Source organism: Clarias gariepinus, chromosome 18 (genome assembly GCF_024256425.1).
Source record: "Clarias gariepinus isolate MV-2021 ecotype Netherlands chromosome 18, CGAR_prim_01v2, whole genome shotgun sequence".
Lineage (NCBI taxonomy): Eukaryota > Metazoa > Chordata > Actinopteri > Siluriformes > Clariidae > Clarias > Clarias gariepinus.
In genome coordinates this window covers 14,451,904-14,471,461 of record NC_071117.1, presented here as the reverse complement: position 1 = coordinate 14,471,461, position 19,558 = coordinate 14,451,904, and the positions used below count along the sequence as shown (strand labels likewise).

Genomic DNA, 19,558 nt, shown 5'->3' with positions numbered 1-19,558 from the left:
ATTTTATATATGTATTTTTTTTTTGGCTAATCTTCAAACCAAGTCACTTTACCTGCTGATAACTGTTTTATAAAAATTTATTAAAGTGGGATATATTTACAAGGAAAAATTGATAAACAACATGAGAGTGTGTGCCTCCTCAGCTGAAAGGTCTGTAGTGCTTTCTGCTGTGTGTGATTAGATTAGAGCTCTGGCTGAAGGCTTTTCCACACACCCTGCACACATGTGGCTTCTCTCCTTCAAAAAGAAAATATACAATTACTCACAATCCCAGCATCAAATACAATAAATTTTACTTTCCATCTTAAACATTTGGTAAGTGACGGTTTTGTGGGTCGAAATGTGATGAGAACAATCAGACTAGAACATTCTGCCTGGTAAAGCTACTGTACAGGAACATAAATAACCACTCTTTACCAACATGGTGAGCAGAAAAGCCTCTGAGAATAAAGGAAATGCTGGAATCTCGAGGCAACAAAAGACCATCTCAGGATCTAATCATGTCAGTGAAGGACAGGAGTAAAAGGCTATAATGGACACAGGCCCACCAAAACAGTATAGCTGAAGAGATCAGCTGATGCTTTTTCAGTCCTCAGATGTGCAGTTTGAGCAAGCCTGTAGCCAATGTACAAAATTACTTGAAATGAGTGTACAGCCGTTGCAAATAAGGTAGCTGGTCAGGGATTATTCAAGTGAATCTAAATGCATGTTAAATGTAGGAGAGTGAAAATTTTTTTTATTCTGTCATGTCCACTTAAAAGGAAAAAAAAAAAAAAAACCTTGTGCTTCCTCATTTATTATAAAGTAATACTTCCGATAGCCCCTGTCCCGACAAATATTCATGCAACTTCCTGTGGCTCACTGGAAACCTTCTGTCTAACTGAAAAATGTTAATGCGCTTCCTATCGTCTATCTCTGGGTCTCCTTATGATTTATAACTTCTGTTCTTTTGATCTACAGGATATGTATCTGGCCCAAAGGCTAAAATGTGCTCTTTTTGCTGATAATCAACACACAACTTTGACACCCATTGTGTATGTGAGTTTGACACTGGCTCTTTAAGATCTTTAAGCGTACCGGGATGTGACTGACATTAAAAAAATAATTTTCCCTTTAATTCATTTTAAACTTGAGTGTGTTAATCTCTCTCTGTTAAGGTCTTACCCGTATGAATAAAGGTGTGTTTCTTCATGTCTGATTTCTGGTGGAATCTCTTGCCGCAGTACTGGCACGGGTACGGCCTTGTGTTCGAGTGGATCAGCAGGTGTGTGGAGAGAGTGGACGAGCGTTTGAACAGCTTCCCACACACTTTACACTCGAACGTTCGCTCCTGAAATGTTCACACACTGTTAGATCTACAGTTCTGTTCCTCAGTAGTAATCTGTCATGAAATTGCACATTAGAGGTCAGATTATATTGTGATAGTATTGAAACGTTTTATTGTATGTTGTTTATTGATTGACTTGTTTTTGAGTCAGATCTTTTTTTTTTTTTAAACCTCAGTTTATCTATTGCTCACATCCTATTATATGGAACTAATGTGTAAGCTACAAGTATCTGATTTCATCACGGTATGTTATTTGTATTTCTTGGTGCGATCTTGTGCAATTTCTGATTTGACAACGAGACTGATGAAATGACTTCTCAGAATGCAAAATGATAACGATCTTAGCAATCTATACCAACCTTTGTTCTGTGCAGTGCCACGGCTTCGCTGCTGTTAATCCGGTCCGCTGATGGCTTGTGACCTTCACAACACTTGTAACGATGGGCCTCCAAATCAGAAAAGGAAAAAAAGTTCTGAGAGAGAGGGGAAAGATGGATATAAATCAACAGACTGTTTTTAAAGTTGAAGTACAGCTTTTATTCGTCACATACACAAGTGCATATTGAAATTATTTATATATGCCAGCTTTTGGTAGTAGGCAGGGGTCAGCCATTATACAGCGCCCCTGAAAAAGACAGGGTTAAGGGCCTTGCTTAAGCGCTCAACAGCAGCAACCTGGTGGAGTTGGGGCTCAAACTGCCGACCTTCCGACCAGTAACTCAGAGCCTTAACACCCTAAACCACCACTGCCTCGAAATATAATTATTTGTCACATGTACTTTACAGCACAGTGAATTTATTTTTCCACATATCCCAGTTAGAAGCCTGGGGTCAGAGCGCAGGGTCGGTCAGAATACAGCAACCCTGGAGCAGATAGGGATAAGTGGCCTTGCTCAAGGGTTTAACAGTGGCAATTTGATGGTGCTGGGGCTTGAACCCCAAACCTTCCGATCAGTAACCCACAATCTTAACCGATTGGGCCACCACTGCTGTAAAAAGCAAATACCACTCTACTTACAAATTCTATGTATTAATATGGATTAACCCACATAAAAATGTTGTCTAGTTCCCTTCGATTACATTTATTCTGTTAAATATCTGTGGAAATGGGTCTAGACTTATTTACCTTGTCACATAACTGACAGTGTATCTCAGAAGAGCTGATTGCTGAATAATCTCGATCTTTGCTGCTGGACTTTAACGCATTTCCTACAACCTGTTTGTCCTCTGTGTTGCTGGATTGAATGTGATGCCAGGGAATCGGTGAAGGGAATTCATTAAATCCTCTAATTCCTGTGAAGAAAAGAGAGAAATTCTGTAAGCTGTATAACTTTATGCGAAGTCAATGCATGCATCATAAATCAAACTATTTGTGTATGAGATTAAAAACAGACTTGTCTTCTAATCTTGGTAAAGTCATACTGTACATAGTGTGCGAGTTATCATGATCATCAATCAGTATACAGTATAATACCATGCATTCAACAGCAGAGGTTCATTTTACTTAATCATAAAACCTAAACTACTAATGACATCTGCAACTGAAATCAGCTTAGATCTCAACAGCAGTATCCACACTAGCCTGTTGTCCAGTTGCGATACATCTTCACCGGTTGAATGGTCAAAGCCTCGACATTTGGCTCTAGCTCTTCTCGGTTTCCTGTTCCTGTGCAGCCAGTTACTCCCAGACACGGCATACAGTCTGTGGGAAGGGAGGATCGAGAGCTTCCCCTTCTACGCTTTTTCACTAGGAATGAACGAGGCATGATGTATAGTCCACAGAACAGAACCTTGTCAGGAAAGGTGGAATCTATTAAGATTGATAGGAAAAACATTATAATAATACAAATGATACTGAGTGGTTAAAACATGTTCATTACTTTTTCATAACAGCAGCTCTGACAATATTCCCAACTGCAAGCCAAATCAGGTTTCTATTAATGCACACATTCTAATGTTATCATCTGCATATTCATTTAAATAGACTTGTATGGCAGATTCACATCATCAACTGATTTGTGGGTAAGGGTTTATGTAGTAGTGTATTCTAAAGGAGATGTTTATTTACAATTTTAAGAAGTTGTCTCTAGTATCATCACGTTTTTTAATCAGAGATTAAAACTGTAAATTGACTTTTTTTGTTGTTGTTGTTATTTTAGAAATTTAAAAGTTGTCCCAACCTCAGAAAGGATTCTACAAGCTGTATTTAAAGCTGCTGTAAGAACGAGAACGCGAGGACACTTTCTAGCAGACATAAAGGAAGAAGTAGACACGTCTTGCGGATGTTTTTCAGATGTTCCACAACATTAAACTAAATTGTAAAAATAATTTTAAGTATAGATTTTTTATGCAGTAATTAGCAAAATGCTCTAGTATAAGTGGAATACACCATTTTATGACAAGCATTAACTCTGGGGTTCATTTAACAGCACCCACATTGTGTTTAAGTCCTTACTCAACTTACTATAATGGAACAACAGCAATAAAAATAATTCTAATTTTGCCACTAGGTGGGAGCACTAAGCCCATTTTAACGGTTATACATATTATCAGCAGTTGCAGCTGTGCTTCTATTTTATTATATCGTGTATTCTTCTTCCGCTATGTTCTACAGTAAGTGCTGTATGCAAATGTGCAAATGTCTCCTACAAAACTTATATTGTGTGCATTATACAGGAAAATTTATTTCTTTATTTAAAATCCACAACGTGTGTTTTTGTTGACTCCAATGCGCTGACCTAATAAATTAGCATGAGGATGTGTTTTTAATAGAGAAAGTATGTCTCCCTTCATAAATAGTGTAAATGTACAATTTCAATGTGCATATGTTATAGTATGTCTCAGTCAGCAAATTTCTCTGGCATTAATATGAGAAAATAAAGTTGTATAAACAATTAGGATGACAGATAACCACTGATTTAAACAATCAAAAATTTCCCCAAACCAGATCGCACTAAAATGTCACATACATGTAGGTTAAGCACGACATCGACATTTTTTTGCTCTTGTTTACATTTACTTTATATATAGTATGTTTCTCATAAAAATCAGATTTAGTGAATTACAGAATGCTGTGCTGGGTCTGCACTTACATATTAACAGACAGATTACATAGAAATAAAACAAGAAAAACTATTTGCAGATACAGGAACAATCATTGTCATCAATCCTTTTAATTAGATGTCTTAGAACAATAAAGATTTGCTTAATCTAATTAAGGTTATTGAAGAAGTTCAGGAACTTAAAATCAACTAGTATTTAAAGATGAGGAAATAAACTAACATTAATACTTGAAATTTCAAGTATTAAGTTAGGGATGTAAACAATTTTAAGATAAAAAAGTACTCAAATTCTTAAGTAAATTATTTTTTTTCCCAGTTAGGCAGTATCTTCAAATAGTGTAGCAATAAGAGCAAATATTAATTTTAGACAAATAAGTATTCTGCACTTAAGCTCTATTCTTGCAGAAATGGGATGGACGATTACTACAAGACAGTTAATGACTGTGTGGTATCTACATTAACTGGCTAAGTATATAAAACTATCTGATTGACTGTTCCCGCTGTGCTTTGGTATTTATACATATTATTTTCATACATAAAAATGTATCAATATTAACCCTTAGTGGCAACATTTTAAAGCAGGTTCTCTTTGCACTTTTTATTAAAGAACGTCTGCATAAAAAAAATGTGTTTACCTGCTGTCTGTGTCCTATAAAAAGTCTCAATTTGTCTTGGCTTCTCTGTCTCCTTGGTTCCTCTTGAGCTGTGTTTCACACACACTATACGATCTGTTTAAAATGAGCAGAACAAAATACATGCAATAGATGTTCAACACATAAGATTTGCACTAAACAGTAACAAGTATGTGAAACATCCGTGCAAATGTAAAGATATTATATATATTTATATATAAACATATAATATATTTATTATATTATTTATTCTAAAATATAAATCATTTAATTGAAATTAATTTGTTGATCTCTTATGCAAAGTGTAAAAGGAGTAAAGAACTGATTAAACAAGAAAAAAGGTGGAGTATTAACAAATATATAATTTCCTAATATAGATATTTGAAATCCTTTTGAAACTTTGGAAATAATAAATGAATTCATAATTCAGAAGGCATTTATAAACAAATAAAAAATAAATGTAAAAGTGTAAGTAATAATAATACATATAAAACTAATTGAAAAGATTGCAAAAAAAAAAAAAAAAAAAAACCCTAATAGATATGCATTATTTTTTTGTGTGGTTTAATTTGCAGATGCAAGCCACCTGCAGAAAAACAGTGTATGCAAATAACATTCATGTTTATGCTTGCGTGCTAAAACTTACCCCTATGATGTCTAACACTGCTTTTCCGCAACTGTAATTAATTGTATTATACCTTAACTGAGTGGACGTTTATATTAGCTCTTATTTAATTATTCTAAGGAGTTACTAGTGGAGTTAGTGCAGACTTACCTGCCTAGACGTACTGCGAGTTTCCTTTTGTACTTTTATTATTAATAATGATTAAGTTGTAGCTGTGAGTGCTCGCTGCGCCTCGCCGACAATAAATCAGAGCGCAGACGCGCGTGCAGAAAACTGAAACTTGGCGAGGAAACGCTCGCGCTGAATGCTGAGCGACCGCATACACGTCACTTCCGGTGACCTGCAGTTAGCTGTCAAGAAATGAGCGCGAGGGTCTGGAAAGCCCTTAGCAACAGTACACTTAGCGAAAAACACAGAAACACACACTTATTTTTATTTGAAATCTACAACAGTTGTAAGAAGATGTTAAATATATATATATTTTTTAAATAATATCAAGCCTCAAGACTTTTGGCTTTATGTATAACAAGTACACCGACCACCCATAACAGTATGACCACCTGCCCAACATTAAGAAGGTCCCTCTTATGCTACCAACAGTGATACTGTGTGTATAGCAACCAGCATTAACCTTTTCTTCAGGTCACCTGGTTTCTTTCTTGAATCACTTTTGGTAGGTCCTAAAGGTCCACTGCAGGTCAGGAACATGAGCTGCAGTTTTGGAGCTGCCCTGACCCAGTCCTCTAGCCAGTGCTCTGCAGTGGTCAGGACCTTCTAAAAGTGATCCAATGAAGGAAAACTGGTGAACCAATGTCAGGATCATGGGCAGCCAAGGCTCACTGATGCACATGAGGACCTGTGTATTCCAATCCAATAGAAGCTGTTTCTGTAGCTCAAATTGACCAAACTGTTAATGATGGTTCCGTAAGAAAGGTGCTAGTACACACAGGTCATTACTGTTTTGGTGGCAAGGGGGGGACCTACTCTACATATATTAGGCATATGTTCATAATGTTATGGCTGATCAGTGTAAATTGTTTTCCAACCTAACAAAGGGCACATTTTTCTCAGTGTTTTGCAGTTAAAGAAGCACCAAAAGAGGATACACCCCTTTTATTTTCTAAATTGTTTATCTAAAAAATGTGAATTCTTTAACTTTTGTTATAAACTATATAAATTCGAATCTTCTGACTAGTTTGATGGCATAGTTGTCCTGAGGACAGAAGCCCTGTGATTTTTTTATTTTTATCTTAGTTACACCATAGGAAATCACAGCAGATTATGAAAATTATTACACTAATTATTAAAGTAGTTATTATAGTTATTAGCCTGTTTAACGTCAGCGGGTCCCTTGAACTGAACGTGTTTAATTCAAACCTCAAAAACCCGAAACCATGTTGACCTATAAATAATGTTAAACATAGATCTAATGAGCTCTGTGGAAATTTTAGAAAAGGATGGGGGGGTTGGGGTCTATGACATATTTTACAGTTAAAGAGGTCTCATGCTATGCAGAGATTTGAAGGTATGATAAGCACTTCAAAGACAGCAAATAAGAAGAAAACAAAAGAAACAAACCACATGTAATTAGGCTTGGAGTACAAGGTACTGTAATAGTGTGTTAAGGCTCCGTGTTACTGATCGGAAGGGCGGCGGTTTAAGTCCCAGCTCCGCCGGGTTGCTGCCATTGGGCCCTTGAGCGAGGCCCTTAACCCTATCTGCTCCAGAGGCGCTGTATAATGGTTGACCCGGTGCTCTGACCCCATTTATGGTGGGATATGCGAAAAAGGAATTTTACTGTGCCGTACTGTATGTGTGACAAATAAAGGCTTAACTTAGCGACTGCTCATGGTTTGGCATGCTCAGTACACAAAATTTTTGCCCACGCTGACGTTAAAGTCATGCGTTTGCTTTACAGTAAGAAACAAAATACGATTTATACAGTACGTTTAGGAATATGTTTCTTTGATTAAAATGTTAGTTTTTCAGTTTAAGTCATTAAGGTCAAAGTCTCACTTGCCTGACCTTTTTATTTAGATTACCACGCGCCACAATAATAAGATCAATTCTTCGGTTCTCCCCGCACAGACAAAAAAGTTCACTCTGTTAGTTTTCAGAGTTACTTTACACAAGATCTTACATCTCTCCTGTTTTATGTGCTCGTGATGAAGATGCTGTGGGTTTAGGGGTTGTGAGTCAACGCATGATGTATAAACCATCAGGAGATTAACTGCTTTGCTTGGGTTAGTGAGAAGTGTTAAATGGCGTTGAAGGCACTCCATCAATCCGAGAAAATAGATGGAGAAAGAGAAAGAAAAAACAGAAAGAGAGAGTATGTGACTAGACGCCAGAAAAAAAGTGATGAGCTGTGAAAACCTGCTGCAAAGGTGTGAAACCCACGTGAACTGTTGCAATGATATTAGCTTCGTCTTAATAGGGAGTCATCTGGAAACATTTGTTTACCAGATTCACACAATCTAAAGCATAGGTTGTATATAAGCTGGATCAGCTCAGATTTGCTTTTCAGTCTATTCTTGAATTAAACCACACACACTTAAATATTATCTGTCACAGTTTGAATGTTGGCACTCAGATAAAATGTGCAGGTTAAATAAGAAAACACACAATCCAGCATGTGATCTTTGAGAATAGTGTAAATGTTTATTCTTTTTTTTTTTTCTTCAGGATATCATTCATCAAGTACAGAACACAGAGTCATCATTAAATACTATTTTTTATTATTATATTTGTTTTATGAATGTAATTTATATAATATTTGACGAGACATCTGTAGAACCTCAAGAGCTAATGGATCGGCTTTGGGGAGCATAAAAGAGACCCAAACTTGTTTTTTTTTTTTTTGTTTGTTTGTTTTTTTAATACTACCGAAGTCAGAAAGGAGGGCATGAAGGTAAGTAACAGGGGAAGGAACTCACATTGGCCGTTACAAGCCACTTTGGTGGCTTCCACACTTTGTCACATGACACCATACAAACATTTCAAATGTAAGAAAACTGAGGGCACAAAGGGCAGACTCTACGTTCTTGCCATTTCACGTCATCATTAACAGCAATAGTTAGCAGTCTTTGGTGGCACCCATGTTGCAAGCATTTTAAATTAGAAACCATCGAAAAGGTTTGTACATGTACATATGACGTAAATATGCAATAAGTCTCTTCTGATGGAATGGGTTTTATGGCACCAAACAGGGGTTTTAGAAACCTCACGCAAGTTCAACCATGATTCACTGAATCCATGACGGCAAATAAATTAAAGGCAATGAAACAAACATAAATATATGTAAACAACAGTGGAAAGATTCTTCCAGCATCACAGTGATGGCAGGTGAACCAAAGTTGAATATTTTGAGAAATGCACACTTTTGAGCACCATGGAAATAGTCATCGACTGACACTGTAAATGATATACATGTACATGGTCATTTGAAGTACACACTTATTAGAGTTCGGGCTAAAAAAATCAACAGCTTATTTGTTCATGACAATTATTCCAATTGGCATATTTTGTGTTTATCCATCCAAACAACGATCTCTCTCTCATTCTCTCTCTCCCTTTCTCTCTCTCACACACACACACACACACACACACACACACACACACACACAGATTGGTCAACATTCTCTGGAAGGCAAACATCAACCACAAAACAGTTGCACATGATGTAAGAAGACCAAGATATGAGCCCAACTTCCTGCGAAAATTTCAGAAAAATGCTACATTAAGCTCCATACACCAACACGGTGGGAGTTGATATTGATATGTAACATCAGTCCCAGTCCTACCAGCTTGACTCAAAATATTGGTTGGTTTTTAGTAATACTGGAAATTCTTTTTCTTTTGAAAATTTCTCTTTTTCCATTCACGTGCATTCATCATACAAAATAAAGAATCGTTCCGTCCAAAATCCATATGCTCACGGTTCATAGTGTACGAACATTTTTTTTATCTCAGCCTCCCTAAATCTGCAGAACACTGTCTCATAGTGGATATGAAAGCAGAAATAAGTTGTTTAAAGAGTGAAATAATGAAAACATGAACGATCATACAGAATAACGATATTACGCTGACTGCTTGTCGATCAGCACGCCCATATAAAAAACCCCGTACCTTCGTCAGAACAGAAGTCAAACATCTACTGCTCACAAACAGACATGCTGCTCTTTGACAACAGACGTAATGGTTTGTTTGCTTTATATAGTATACATTAAATACATCTCTCACATCACTCTTGTAACATACCTCACATATATATGTCTTAAAAAATGAAGTTTTGTTTACAGAAAAAACTTTGACCTATTTAGGCATCCGTCCTTAATTCTACACCATAAACATCCACATCTGGTTCAAGCATGGGATGAGTTTAGTACATTTATAAATATATTTGAATAAGGCAGGGCTGAAATCAGGTGAAATCACAGACAACCATATTATCGAGAGAAATTCCCATAGAATCTGTACGAGTACTCAAGAAAAAATGAAGAAGAAAACGCCACAAGCATCAACCTGTCGACATGATGAGAAACATGGTCGCTGTGGCCTGATTTTACACAACCAAGACCTCAATGTTCTGAGAAATGTTCAGAACACATCTAACAAGATACTATTACTAATTTATCGATTAATAATGTTCATGATTAAAATTTTATATATATATATATTTGGAATTTTGGCCAAATCAAAAATCGAAAGATTTTCTTGGTATATTTTACACTAAAGGAAGGAGCATGACTTGCTTTACCTTGGGAATTTAACATTAACATTATATAAAACGTTAAATTCAAATAACCCTCAAGTATTCACACAGCATGCCATAACACGCTGACATATGGAATTCGGACTGTTAGAAAATGTGCGCATATGAAAAACCGTAAGAAATATCTAAGAAAAGATATATTAAAAAAATTTAAAAAGAAAAGAAAAAAAAAAACACTACACACTAGCAGCATGTGTTAGAGATTTTCTCATTTCATGACGACGCCATTATGTTGCAACTTTTACAATTTGGCACATAGGACAAAATTAAAGTTTCAAGGAGTAATTATATTTGTTGGTTTCATTACATGTATAAAAAAACGTAAATAAAAAAATGTAAATAATGCAAAATTTGGCAAGTTCGAGATATTGTTTTTGTAGCTTGGTGTTCTTTTTCAACAACGAAATGAACTTCTCAACAAAAAAAAAAATCCCTTGTTTTTGCATCGAGACACATACAAACACAGATTAGCTACAGTAGATAACTGTTATTATTTTTCAGCTACACGTCTATTAACATCTATTAACATTCTAACATACAACGAACGTGTATGTCAAGCTTCTGTTTGTATTTTTCCCTTCCTTCTAATAAAGTGATTGAAGTGTGTTTCAAGATATGTCGAAAGTGCGCTCCTGCGGAGAGAAAGAGAACCGCTGTACAAACAAGAATGTGTGCAATGTATATAATCCTTCTAACCTTGTGTAGCTTTACCGTGCTTCCACCGTTTCTCTGCACTCCTACCTCAGGCATAGGTAGTGACTCATATCGTCCATAAAAACCTCCCAGAAAACTGATGCTACAGATTCAGTGTGGTGGTGCAGTTAAAATCTTCGCTTTTGCGGGTAGTCGAGTCGATTTAGGAAAAAGAATGATCAAGGGATAAATCTCAAGCTTGAATTTATGGTAATGATAACAGGGCCCTATTTTTGGAACTTGATGGTTACACAGAAGCCTTTTTTTTTCCTGTTGTACCTGATCAGTTTTTGATAATCGCAAAAAACCGTGTGCAGCAGTACTACTACGAAAAAATACCATTTTCTTTTCACAAATGTCAAGAAAGTAGCTTAAGCTAAAATGTTAAAACCCACTTTCGTAGATAGTTACCACGTGCCACCTACATTAATAACACAGTCTCCTCAGATGTGGCTTTGAAATGTAACTCATCCAGCTGAAATGTTACTTAAACAAAAAAACATTACATAATTAATACAATAGTACAATGAAATGTTAAACACCATCTCAATAAGACTAACTATGCTTAATGAGATTGTGAAAACCCCACTGCACGCACTTGCTTTAAAAAAAATAAAAATAAAAAATGAACACGCAGCCACCCTTTTCAAAACCGCCTGAGTTACTGTAATAAAAGTAGGATGTGTTACTTTTGTTTCTGTATCACTGTCATAAAAATAGGGCCCTGGAGGTGTGTTTGTGTGCATGTATATTACGTGAGTGTGTGCGTCTACAGCTGATGCTGATCGGTGTTAGTGAAGGTCTCAGAACCAGTCCTGCACAAGAGGAATGGAGGAGTGATGGAAGAATGGAGAAACAGGAAGGGAAGGAAGAATGACATCTGTGCCAGTCTGTTCTGTATATACATGCAGTCTTCCTTCTCAACCTCAACTTGTCCTCTTGCAAGTGTGTTATCGTGTAAATGTCATGTGTACTCATTCTCCGTCATTCGGCATCGCTCTGCGCCGACGATCTCCTTCCCATGCCTCTGAACACTTCTGCCCTCTCTGCTCCGCTACCCACCACCCTCCTTCTCATCAGTTCTCCGGGGCCTCGGTGTACACCATGTCTGGGTAAAGCTGCTTCTGGGTGGGCGCGATGTCCTGACATGGGTTGTTGGCGTGAGGTTCATTCCTCTCGTCCCCTTCGCTCTCAGTGCTGCCCTCGCTGTCCAGATGAGCCGAGGTGTGGTGAGAATACAGCGCGGTGCCAGGGAGCGGGCTCTGCAGGAGATCATCGTCTGAACTCAGGTAGTCTCCCTCTGCAGAAACTGGGCTGGCCAGACACAGGTCCTGATAGGCTCCACCACCAGAGTTTTGAAACTTGGAAGGCTGACCACGTAGCCGCCTTATCTAAAATAAAAAGAAGAAAAAAAAATTTGAACACCAGGATGGTCTGTTAAACAAATGGGTGAGGTTAACAGATGTGGATAACACCTGGCCTCCTCAGCAGCAGTGGCATTAATAGCGTATTATAGATAGAGTATATCTCTCTCTTGCATGGCCACACTCCTATAGTACACTGTACCAACCTGGCTAAAGTACAGCCTTTTTATTTTTATTTAAATTGCAAATTGTAGATGTCTGCCATTAAGCAGAGCATACAAAAATACATCACATTCTAAATTACAGTAAGTAGAACTTCATTTATTTATTATATATTATTTATTTTATATCTTTGTGTATTCCGTAATGTGCAAAAGTTTTGAGCGACACCTTAGTTTTTTCATATTGATTAAAAAAGAAAAAAAAGGACTAATAAATTAAAGAAAGAGGAACAAATGTTTTACTGCGGCAGGCTGCAAAGTCTCTAAAGGATACAGTTTAAACATGAGCAGCAACTTCTCATCTGTTCCAGTCACTCAGCATTCAGCATCACTGGTACACTAATCACCGGCCTGATCATCTCTCATCATCTCCCCTGTTTCTCACTGGTTCATGCCTTAAGTTAGATGTTTATGCTTGAATTATTCATAGGTCACTGTGTGGCTTAACAAACCACAACAACAAAAAAAAAGAAATACTGGCAAAACTTGGCAAAAATGAGAGCGCAAAAAGTCCTTCAGCTACTATTACTCAAAACTACATTAAAAATGCAAAATATAAAGAAATTAGGGTGGGCTTAATGCTTATGCACCATACTTTATGTGTACTGTACCTTGTGTTTTTTATGAGTATAATATACAGTAATTTGAATGTTGTGAGATTTGTATATGCAGTGTTCATTACAAACACGTTTTGAGTACAGTCGAGGTCAGCTTTGGAGCTCTGCGGTTGCTGCTAACAGGTTAAATAAGGTTAAGCTAACCTAGATAAATATGGGTCTGTTATTCTGCTTTCAGGTGCTATCTGACGAGGTCCTCTAAATACTTTCTCAAAGAGAAAATTCCATTTTGTCGATTAACCCTGACCATGTGATGAATAAATAAAAAATAATAATACACTTCTTAAAATGTAAAATCCTGAATGACTATTCTCAGAACAATTCTACCAAGTGAAATTATTGGCTTGTGGTACCATGAAAAAAAAAAAAAAAAAAAAGAAATGGTTTGTGAAAAATCTGTTGCAATTACACACTTTTATACAATTCTCAACTTTTCTTGCTCATCCGAAATCAGTAGTTTATCGGAACTGGCCGTACTATTATACCGAAACTGTTGCAGCACAAAGAGTTGAGAAATGTTCAAAGCACATACAAGATGCAGCAAATTCAGAGGCTGGAAATTTGATCGCATGCTGTAATTTTAAATTTCAAATACATTTTTGCTTATGGTTTGAGACTTTTGAGCAAAACCTGTAGTGTATATGTACATTCTTTCAAGCTTCAAAAAGTTCTTTAGATAATTAAGATGTTAAGCACCTTTATATAGACCCTTATACAACCAAAGTGTTTTAGATTTAACCCCTTATCCTATACATAATATTAAATATATATATATATATATATATATATATATATATATATATATATATATATATAATTATTTTATATATATATATATATATATATATATATATATATATATATATATTTAAAATAATAATACATGTGTACATACATAAGCCAAGATAAACAAGTGACCAAATACGTTATAATCTGGGTTTAAAGCCACATGTTGTGTTTGTGTTCCTAACGTTAGCATAACACAGTTACAGGACTCAAGAATGATGCAAGTGCGTTAATCTTCTTCTTTTTTTCTCTTTTTTTATTATTATTAGAGTGGCTTTTAAATAGATATGATGGAACAAAACGTTCAATCAAGTATTTTTTTTTAGCATTTCCTTATCTGCAGCAGTAATGTTCTGTAATTGCCTGTGTTCAGTTCTGGTTTGCACTGGTTTGATACGCATGGTCAAATAATACGTGTCATAAATGCGGAATTCAGGCTGCTTTGCTAATAAATCTGAGGTAATAGCAAAATTTACCAACAACCCTCTAAATAAACATGTCCACACTGGTTGAGATGAAACGGGTAGATTTCTTTCTGGGTAATTTAAGCAAAACTGATGGGATCAAGGCTGTGGTCTAAATGATATCTTGTTTAATAATTAATGGTATCATTAATTACCATTATCTACAGTATATAGTGTACATAACTAGTTTACAATGAGTAGATTTACATAATCAGGTCTTTGCAATATTAAATTGACTGTAATTGTATTGTTTTTTTTTTGTTGTTGTAATGTTTAGCCTCTTAAGTGTGTATGCTTGGGATATTATAGCTAAGTGTGTATGTGTATGTGTGTGTGAGTCTGTGGGTTTGTGTGTATGTGTGTGTGAAAAGCGTAGTCAGAGGTTTTCCTTGCGTGACTGGAGTGGACCACAATTTTATGCCTCATTTCAATTCTCTTACTTTGACTCATTAATCTTCTCATGAGAAAATTATACAGGTACGGAGCCAAAAAAAAAAAAAAAATCTCAGATATAGCGTCATGGAATTCCCAAGTAGAGCTCGGGCAATCTGAGTATGGGGGCGGAGCAGTGGTAAACTAATGAAAAAGCTCCGTGTGATTACAATCGGTGCAGACTCCGCCTCTCACTTCCTCGCTGTGCTTTCAGTGGAAACCACAAAGCAAAAGTCAGTGCAGTACCCGCACGAAACAGGCCACCGAGATTTACCTGCACAGCGCAGGAACGAAATATCGAAAAAATTTTAATCTTTTTACCTTAACCAATTTCAATAACTAGAATTATTATAATCTTTAGAACAAATTATAACAATCTTATAGCTCATGAATACGTTTTAAAAATCTACTCGGTTACCAACTTTGACCTAACTATTACATTTGACTTCTCTTATTTATTATTACAGATTTTTTGAAAAAACATCCCTACACGTGTATTGGATTATAAAATGCTTAGATTTGTGATGACATGTCTATCACTGTAGCTAAAACTCGAGCAGTTTCCTCATGCTTAGATATGTACTGTATGTAAACACAGGCCTTAGAGCTATAACATAAATAACGTGACTGAAAGACCGAGACAGTGGTGTGGGGTAAAAAACCAACAAAAAGGAAGATGACTAGTACTAAGAGCGAGAGCAGAGCAGACAAGGAGTGACAGAGAGAGAGAGAAAAGAGAATGTCAACATACTCTCACACCCTCAGTCACGAAAGACTCGTCTCTGGATGAGAAAGCACCGCGCATATAGAGACGATTTTGTGTGTGTGTGTGGGGATAAAACAGCTCATCTGCATTACACACACACACACGCACACATCAAAGCTCCCCCCTTCGTGCCTCTGTGTGTATATGGCTCATTGGGTAAATGGGAGGAATGGGGTTGTGTGGTTGATCCAGTGGCTTTTGATGCTATTTTACTACTCTGTTTCTGAGACGCAGAGTTACCGGATTGGTTGATTTTTACCCTTCTGTGCACACCTCAGAATAACCAGTGTGTTAAAGCCTAGAAATGACTAACATTCTAACTGGCAACAAACTACGCTTAATAACACATCATTTGCATATCCTGTACCCATTTTTCATGGGAAAAAAACAGGCATGCGTGAACACTGCAACATCTGAAGTCCTTTTCTGTGGAAAAAAAAATTTATACATCATATTTGTCGAGATTTATTTTTTGGGGAAGATTTTTATTTTTTATATTAGAATATAGAATATAATATAATATTAGAAAAAGAACATAAAAAATGATAATATGAATGGTGGTGAGAACATACTGTATATAATGTAGCTTAACAGACTAGATCCATTACTTTGACAACCCTATGTCCTAATTTCCTAATTATACATGATACATGGTTGTCTAAAAATCGACAGACTAACACTAATTAACAGGGAACTTTATTAAGCAACTTAGGGCATAATTACTTTTTCACTTCAGTAACCTTGCTGTTGAATAGCTTCTTTCTGTAGATAGAATAAATCTGTGTTAGGCATAAAAATGTGTGTTATTTCTTTATTGTGCTTTTCTGTGTCTTTTTTTTTTATCTTTCTTTTATAGAATTGTATAACTAGCGATGCAGAATAAATTAAATCAGGAAGGGGGAAATTTATTTCAGTTCTTAATTTTAAACCTTGTTCTATAAACGTATAAAATATACCACAAAGCTAAATATAAGCTTTATCGTGTACATCTAAAGTCACCGTATGCAAATCAGAAAGGGGCAAAAACTTTTCTACGGAAATGATCATATGTGCATGCCTGTTTTTTCCATACTGAATATGAAAATGCAGCGTGTGTACATACGTATGCATGTATGTATAAGTGTGTGAGTGAGTGTGTGTGTCACACTTACCTCATTCTTGAGCTCAGCAATCTGTTCCCTTAATTGAACGATGTACTGCCTGGAGTCAGAATGATTCAGTTGACCCTGAATCAACCCTTCCTCTTTCTGCAGGACAATACACACCGTCAAACACACACACACACACACACACACACACATACACACACACACACACACACACACACACACATTCAGAAATATAGCAGACAAACAGTATAATGTTTCAGTGTATCAGAAAATGGACACACTCTCTCATCACCTCAACACACTCACACACACACACACACGTACTTGCAATTCTAGTTCAGCTATTTTTTGCCGGAGTTCAGCCATGGCTGCCATACTGTCTGCCTCCCTCAGTCGCACAGCCATCACCTCCTCTTTACTCTGAAATAAAGAGAGAAACAAAAGAGTAGAGAAAGAGAGGTCATACAGCAGTCATTTAATCATTTCATGAGTTCTGTTACATTTTTAACTTACACACACTCACCTTTTCTTATACTTACTTAAACTATCCTCTTATACTATTATGAATATATACAGTAGTTTACTAAGAGTTTATCATCATACACTATGGTTTGATTGGAAAACAATACAGTGACAAGTGATTTAGTATAAGCATTAATTCATTCTATAACATCTATTTTACACTAATGCACTTCTACCAGCATTTTACAAGTGCTTGGATACCATCAAAGGAGATCGTTTTCTCAGTTTGCCGGAGCCATGATCGGACTTGACAGCAGATTCACATCGCCACTACGGAAATGACTGTGTGATGTACTGAGAAAACATTCAAAGCCTTGATGGTATCGAAGCACTCCTAAAATTCAGGGATAAGTGCATTAGTGTAGCAGGGAATTATATAAAGAAATAGAAAAAGGTGGTTTTTACTCTACACAACCGTGTACTGGAATTCTGCACAGTCAAAGTCCCGGTTTGACTCGAACGCACCTCTTAATATCAATATACCTTGATATGTTTAGTATATGCTTATTAACCCTTAAAGGATATAATCCTAGAGCAATAATATTGTTACTACAGTATCATGTAGACAATTTGATATGGAAGAAATATAGTTTCTGACTAACCCATCTTAAAAACCATATTAAAGTTTCGTTCATCATTATATTTCACAAGTGCATACCATTATAAGTGACTTTATTAAAAAGAAAAAAAAATGACCTGGTGTCTTATTGGCATACGAATTTAATACAACAAATGTACAGCACATTATATTATAATGTACATTATAATACATTATATTACCCAGATAATTTACACACATTAGTTTCAGTTTATCAAAAAAGTTCAAAGTGCTATAGAGTGTGATCAAATTAATTCATTAAAATTCAAATCAATAAAAAAATTCAAGATTAAAAAAAAAGGAAAAAATGAATAATGATAAAATGATTAAAAAAAAAAACCATCACAGCAGAAGCAAAGCGTGAAAGAGAGAGCAAAAACAAAGTACGTGAATGCATACGTGTGAGATAAATAAGCATCCAGTACCTTGCAGTCTGACTCGGCCTGTTTCCTTTTCATTTCGTTGAGCTGACTCTGCAGGCTCTTGTTGTGTGACAAAGCGTTCTGCAGTCTCTCCTGCAGGCCGGTGCTCTCCTGCTCGTGTCGAGTTATGGCCTTGCTGTAGATCTGATTCTATACCAGGCGAAACGCACATAAATAAAGCATTCACAGACACAGCACTCAGTGTTGGGAATCACATACAAAAGTCTGTAAAAAAAATTATACAAAATGGCGCAACTGATTGATTATGTATTTATTATGTTCTTTCTAATTTTTTATATAGAATTTATTTATTTATTTATTTTTACATATAACCAAAATCCATGTTAATATAGCATTTGTCTTTAAACCAAATATATCAAATACAAAATAAATGAATAAATAAATAAGTTAATTAATTTAAAAGTTTTATTTTTAAAATATCATTGGGTATATTTACAGCCATGAACTACCAGCCTATATTTATTTATTTTAAGCATGATCATGGTAACACTGAAAGTGTAAATTATAGCCTAGTGTTACTATTTTGGTCTATAAATGTTATGACTTTATTCAGACTGCATTATACTTTCATAGACTTTTAACAATGATGCAATGAAAGCATTAAGTCATCTAACATGGCCAAAATAAAAAAAAAAATGCATGTAATGCTGAGACAGTCAGGTCCATAAATATTTGGACAATGATCTTGTTATTTGAGCTGTCTACCACAAGATACTGGAGTACAAAAAATAAGAGTATAAATAGTAAGAATAAATAACATGAAGTAAATACTTGCCAAATTATTTTGAGAGTATTTACACCTACGGTTTATGTGGGCCGGAATGGAGTTGAAAAATAAATACATTACTGGATTCACAGTTCATACCAAAAATTCCAGCGTGTTCTGCTCTAGAATACTTTAGTTCATACTAATGTTATGAAAAAAACTGGTAAATTAACATTTCGTGGGTTGCAGAATATTTGAGTTTCCTTTGGGCTTATCACAGTATATCACTTAGATACTCGCTCAAAACCAGAAGAGTAGACAGCACATGGCATTACGTGACTATCAAAAGCCATACACATTTCAAAACTCCATGAGCGCGCTTGTGTCTCAAACCTTGTATCGAAAATTTTTTTCGCA

General features: G+C 35.9%; 2 protein-coding genes across 5 annotated transcripts in view; both read right to left on the bottom strand.

Moving 5' to 3' along the window:
- Window positions 1-10: 10 nt before the first annotated feature.
- LOC128506552 (zinc finger protein Gfi-1b-like) lies at window positions 11-5,908 on the bottom strand. 2 transcript variants are annotated; one of them, XM_053477054.1, is made up of 8 exons: window positions 5,797-5,897; window positions 5,668-5,698; window positions 5,025-5,117; window positions 2,910-3,137; window positions 2,454-2,620; window positions 1,687-1,800; window positions 1,165-1,330; window positions 11-237 (listed from the first exon to the last, which is right to left on the bottom strand). In XM_053477054.1, exons 4-8 carry the CDS (start codon window positions 3,091-3,093, stop codon window positions 140-142), a joined length of 729 nt encoding a protein of 242 aa, XP_053333029.1. In that variant the 5' UTR covers window positions 3,094-3,137; window positions 5,025-5,117; window positions 5,668-5,698; window positions 5,797-5,897; the 3' UTR covers window positions 11-139. The 2 variants fall into 2 exon arrangements, with proteins under 2 accessions (XP_053333029.1, XP_053333028.1); XM_053477053.1 differs by lacking the exon at window positions 5,668-5,698 and having other exon boundaries at window positions 5,797-5,908.
- A 2,423-nt stretch (window positions 5,909-8,331) lies between these two features.
- evi5l (ecotropic viral integration site 5 like) overlaps window positions 8,332-19,558 on the bottom strand; it is a 52,338-nt gene continuing 41,111 nt past the window's right edge. For all 3 annotated transcript variants that reach the window (XM_053477050.1, XM_053477052.1, XM_053477051.1), the window contains 4 exons: window positions 18,418-18,564; window positions 17,197-17,292; window positions 16,915-17,010; window positions 8,332-12,504 (listed from right to left, as the gene is read on the bottom strand). In XM_053477050.1, coding sequence (XP_053333025.1) covers window positions 12,190-12,504; window positions 16,915-17,010; window positions 17,197-17,292; window positions 18,418-18,564 — 654 coding nt within the window. In that variant the 3' untranslated portion in view covers window positions 8,332-12,189. The remainder of the gene's footprint in view (window positions 12,505-16,914; window positions 17,011-17,196; window positions 17,293-18,417; window positions 18,565-19,558) is intronic.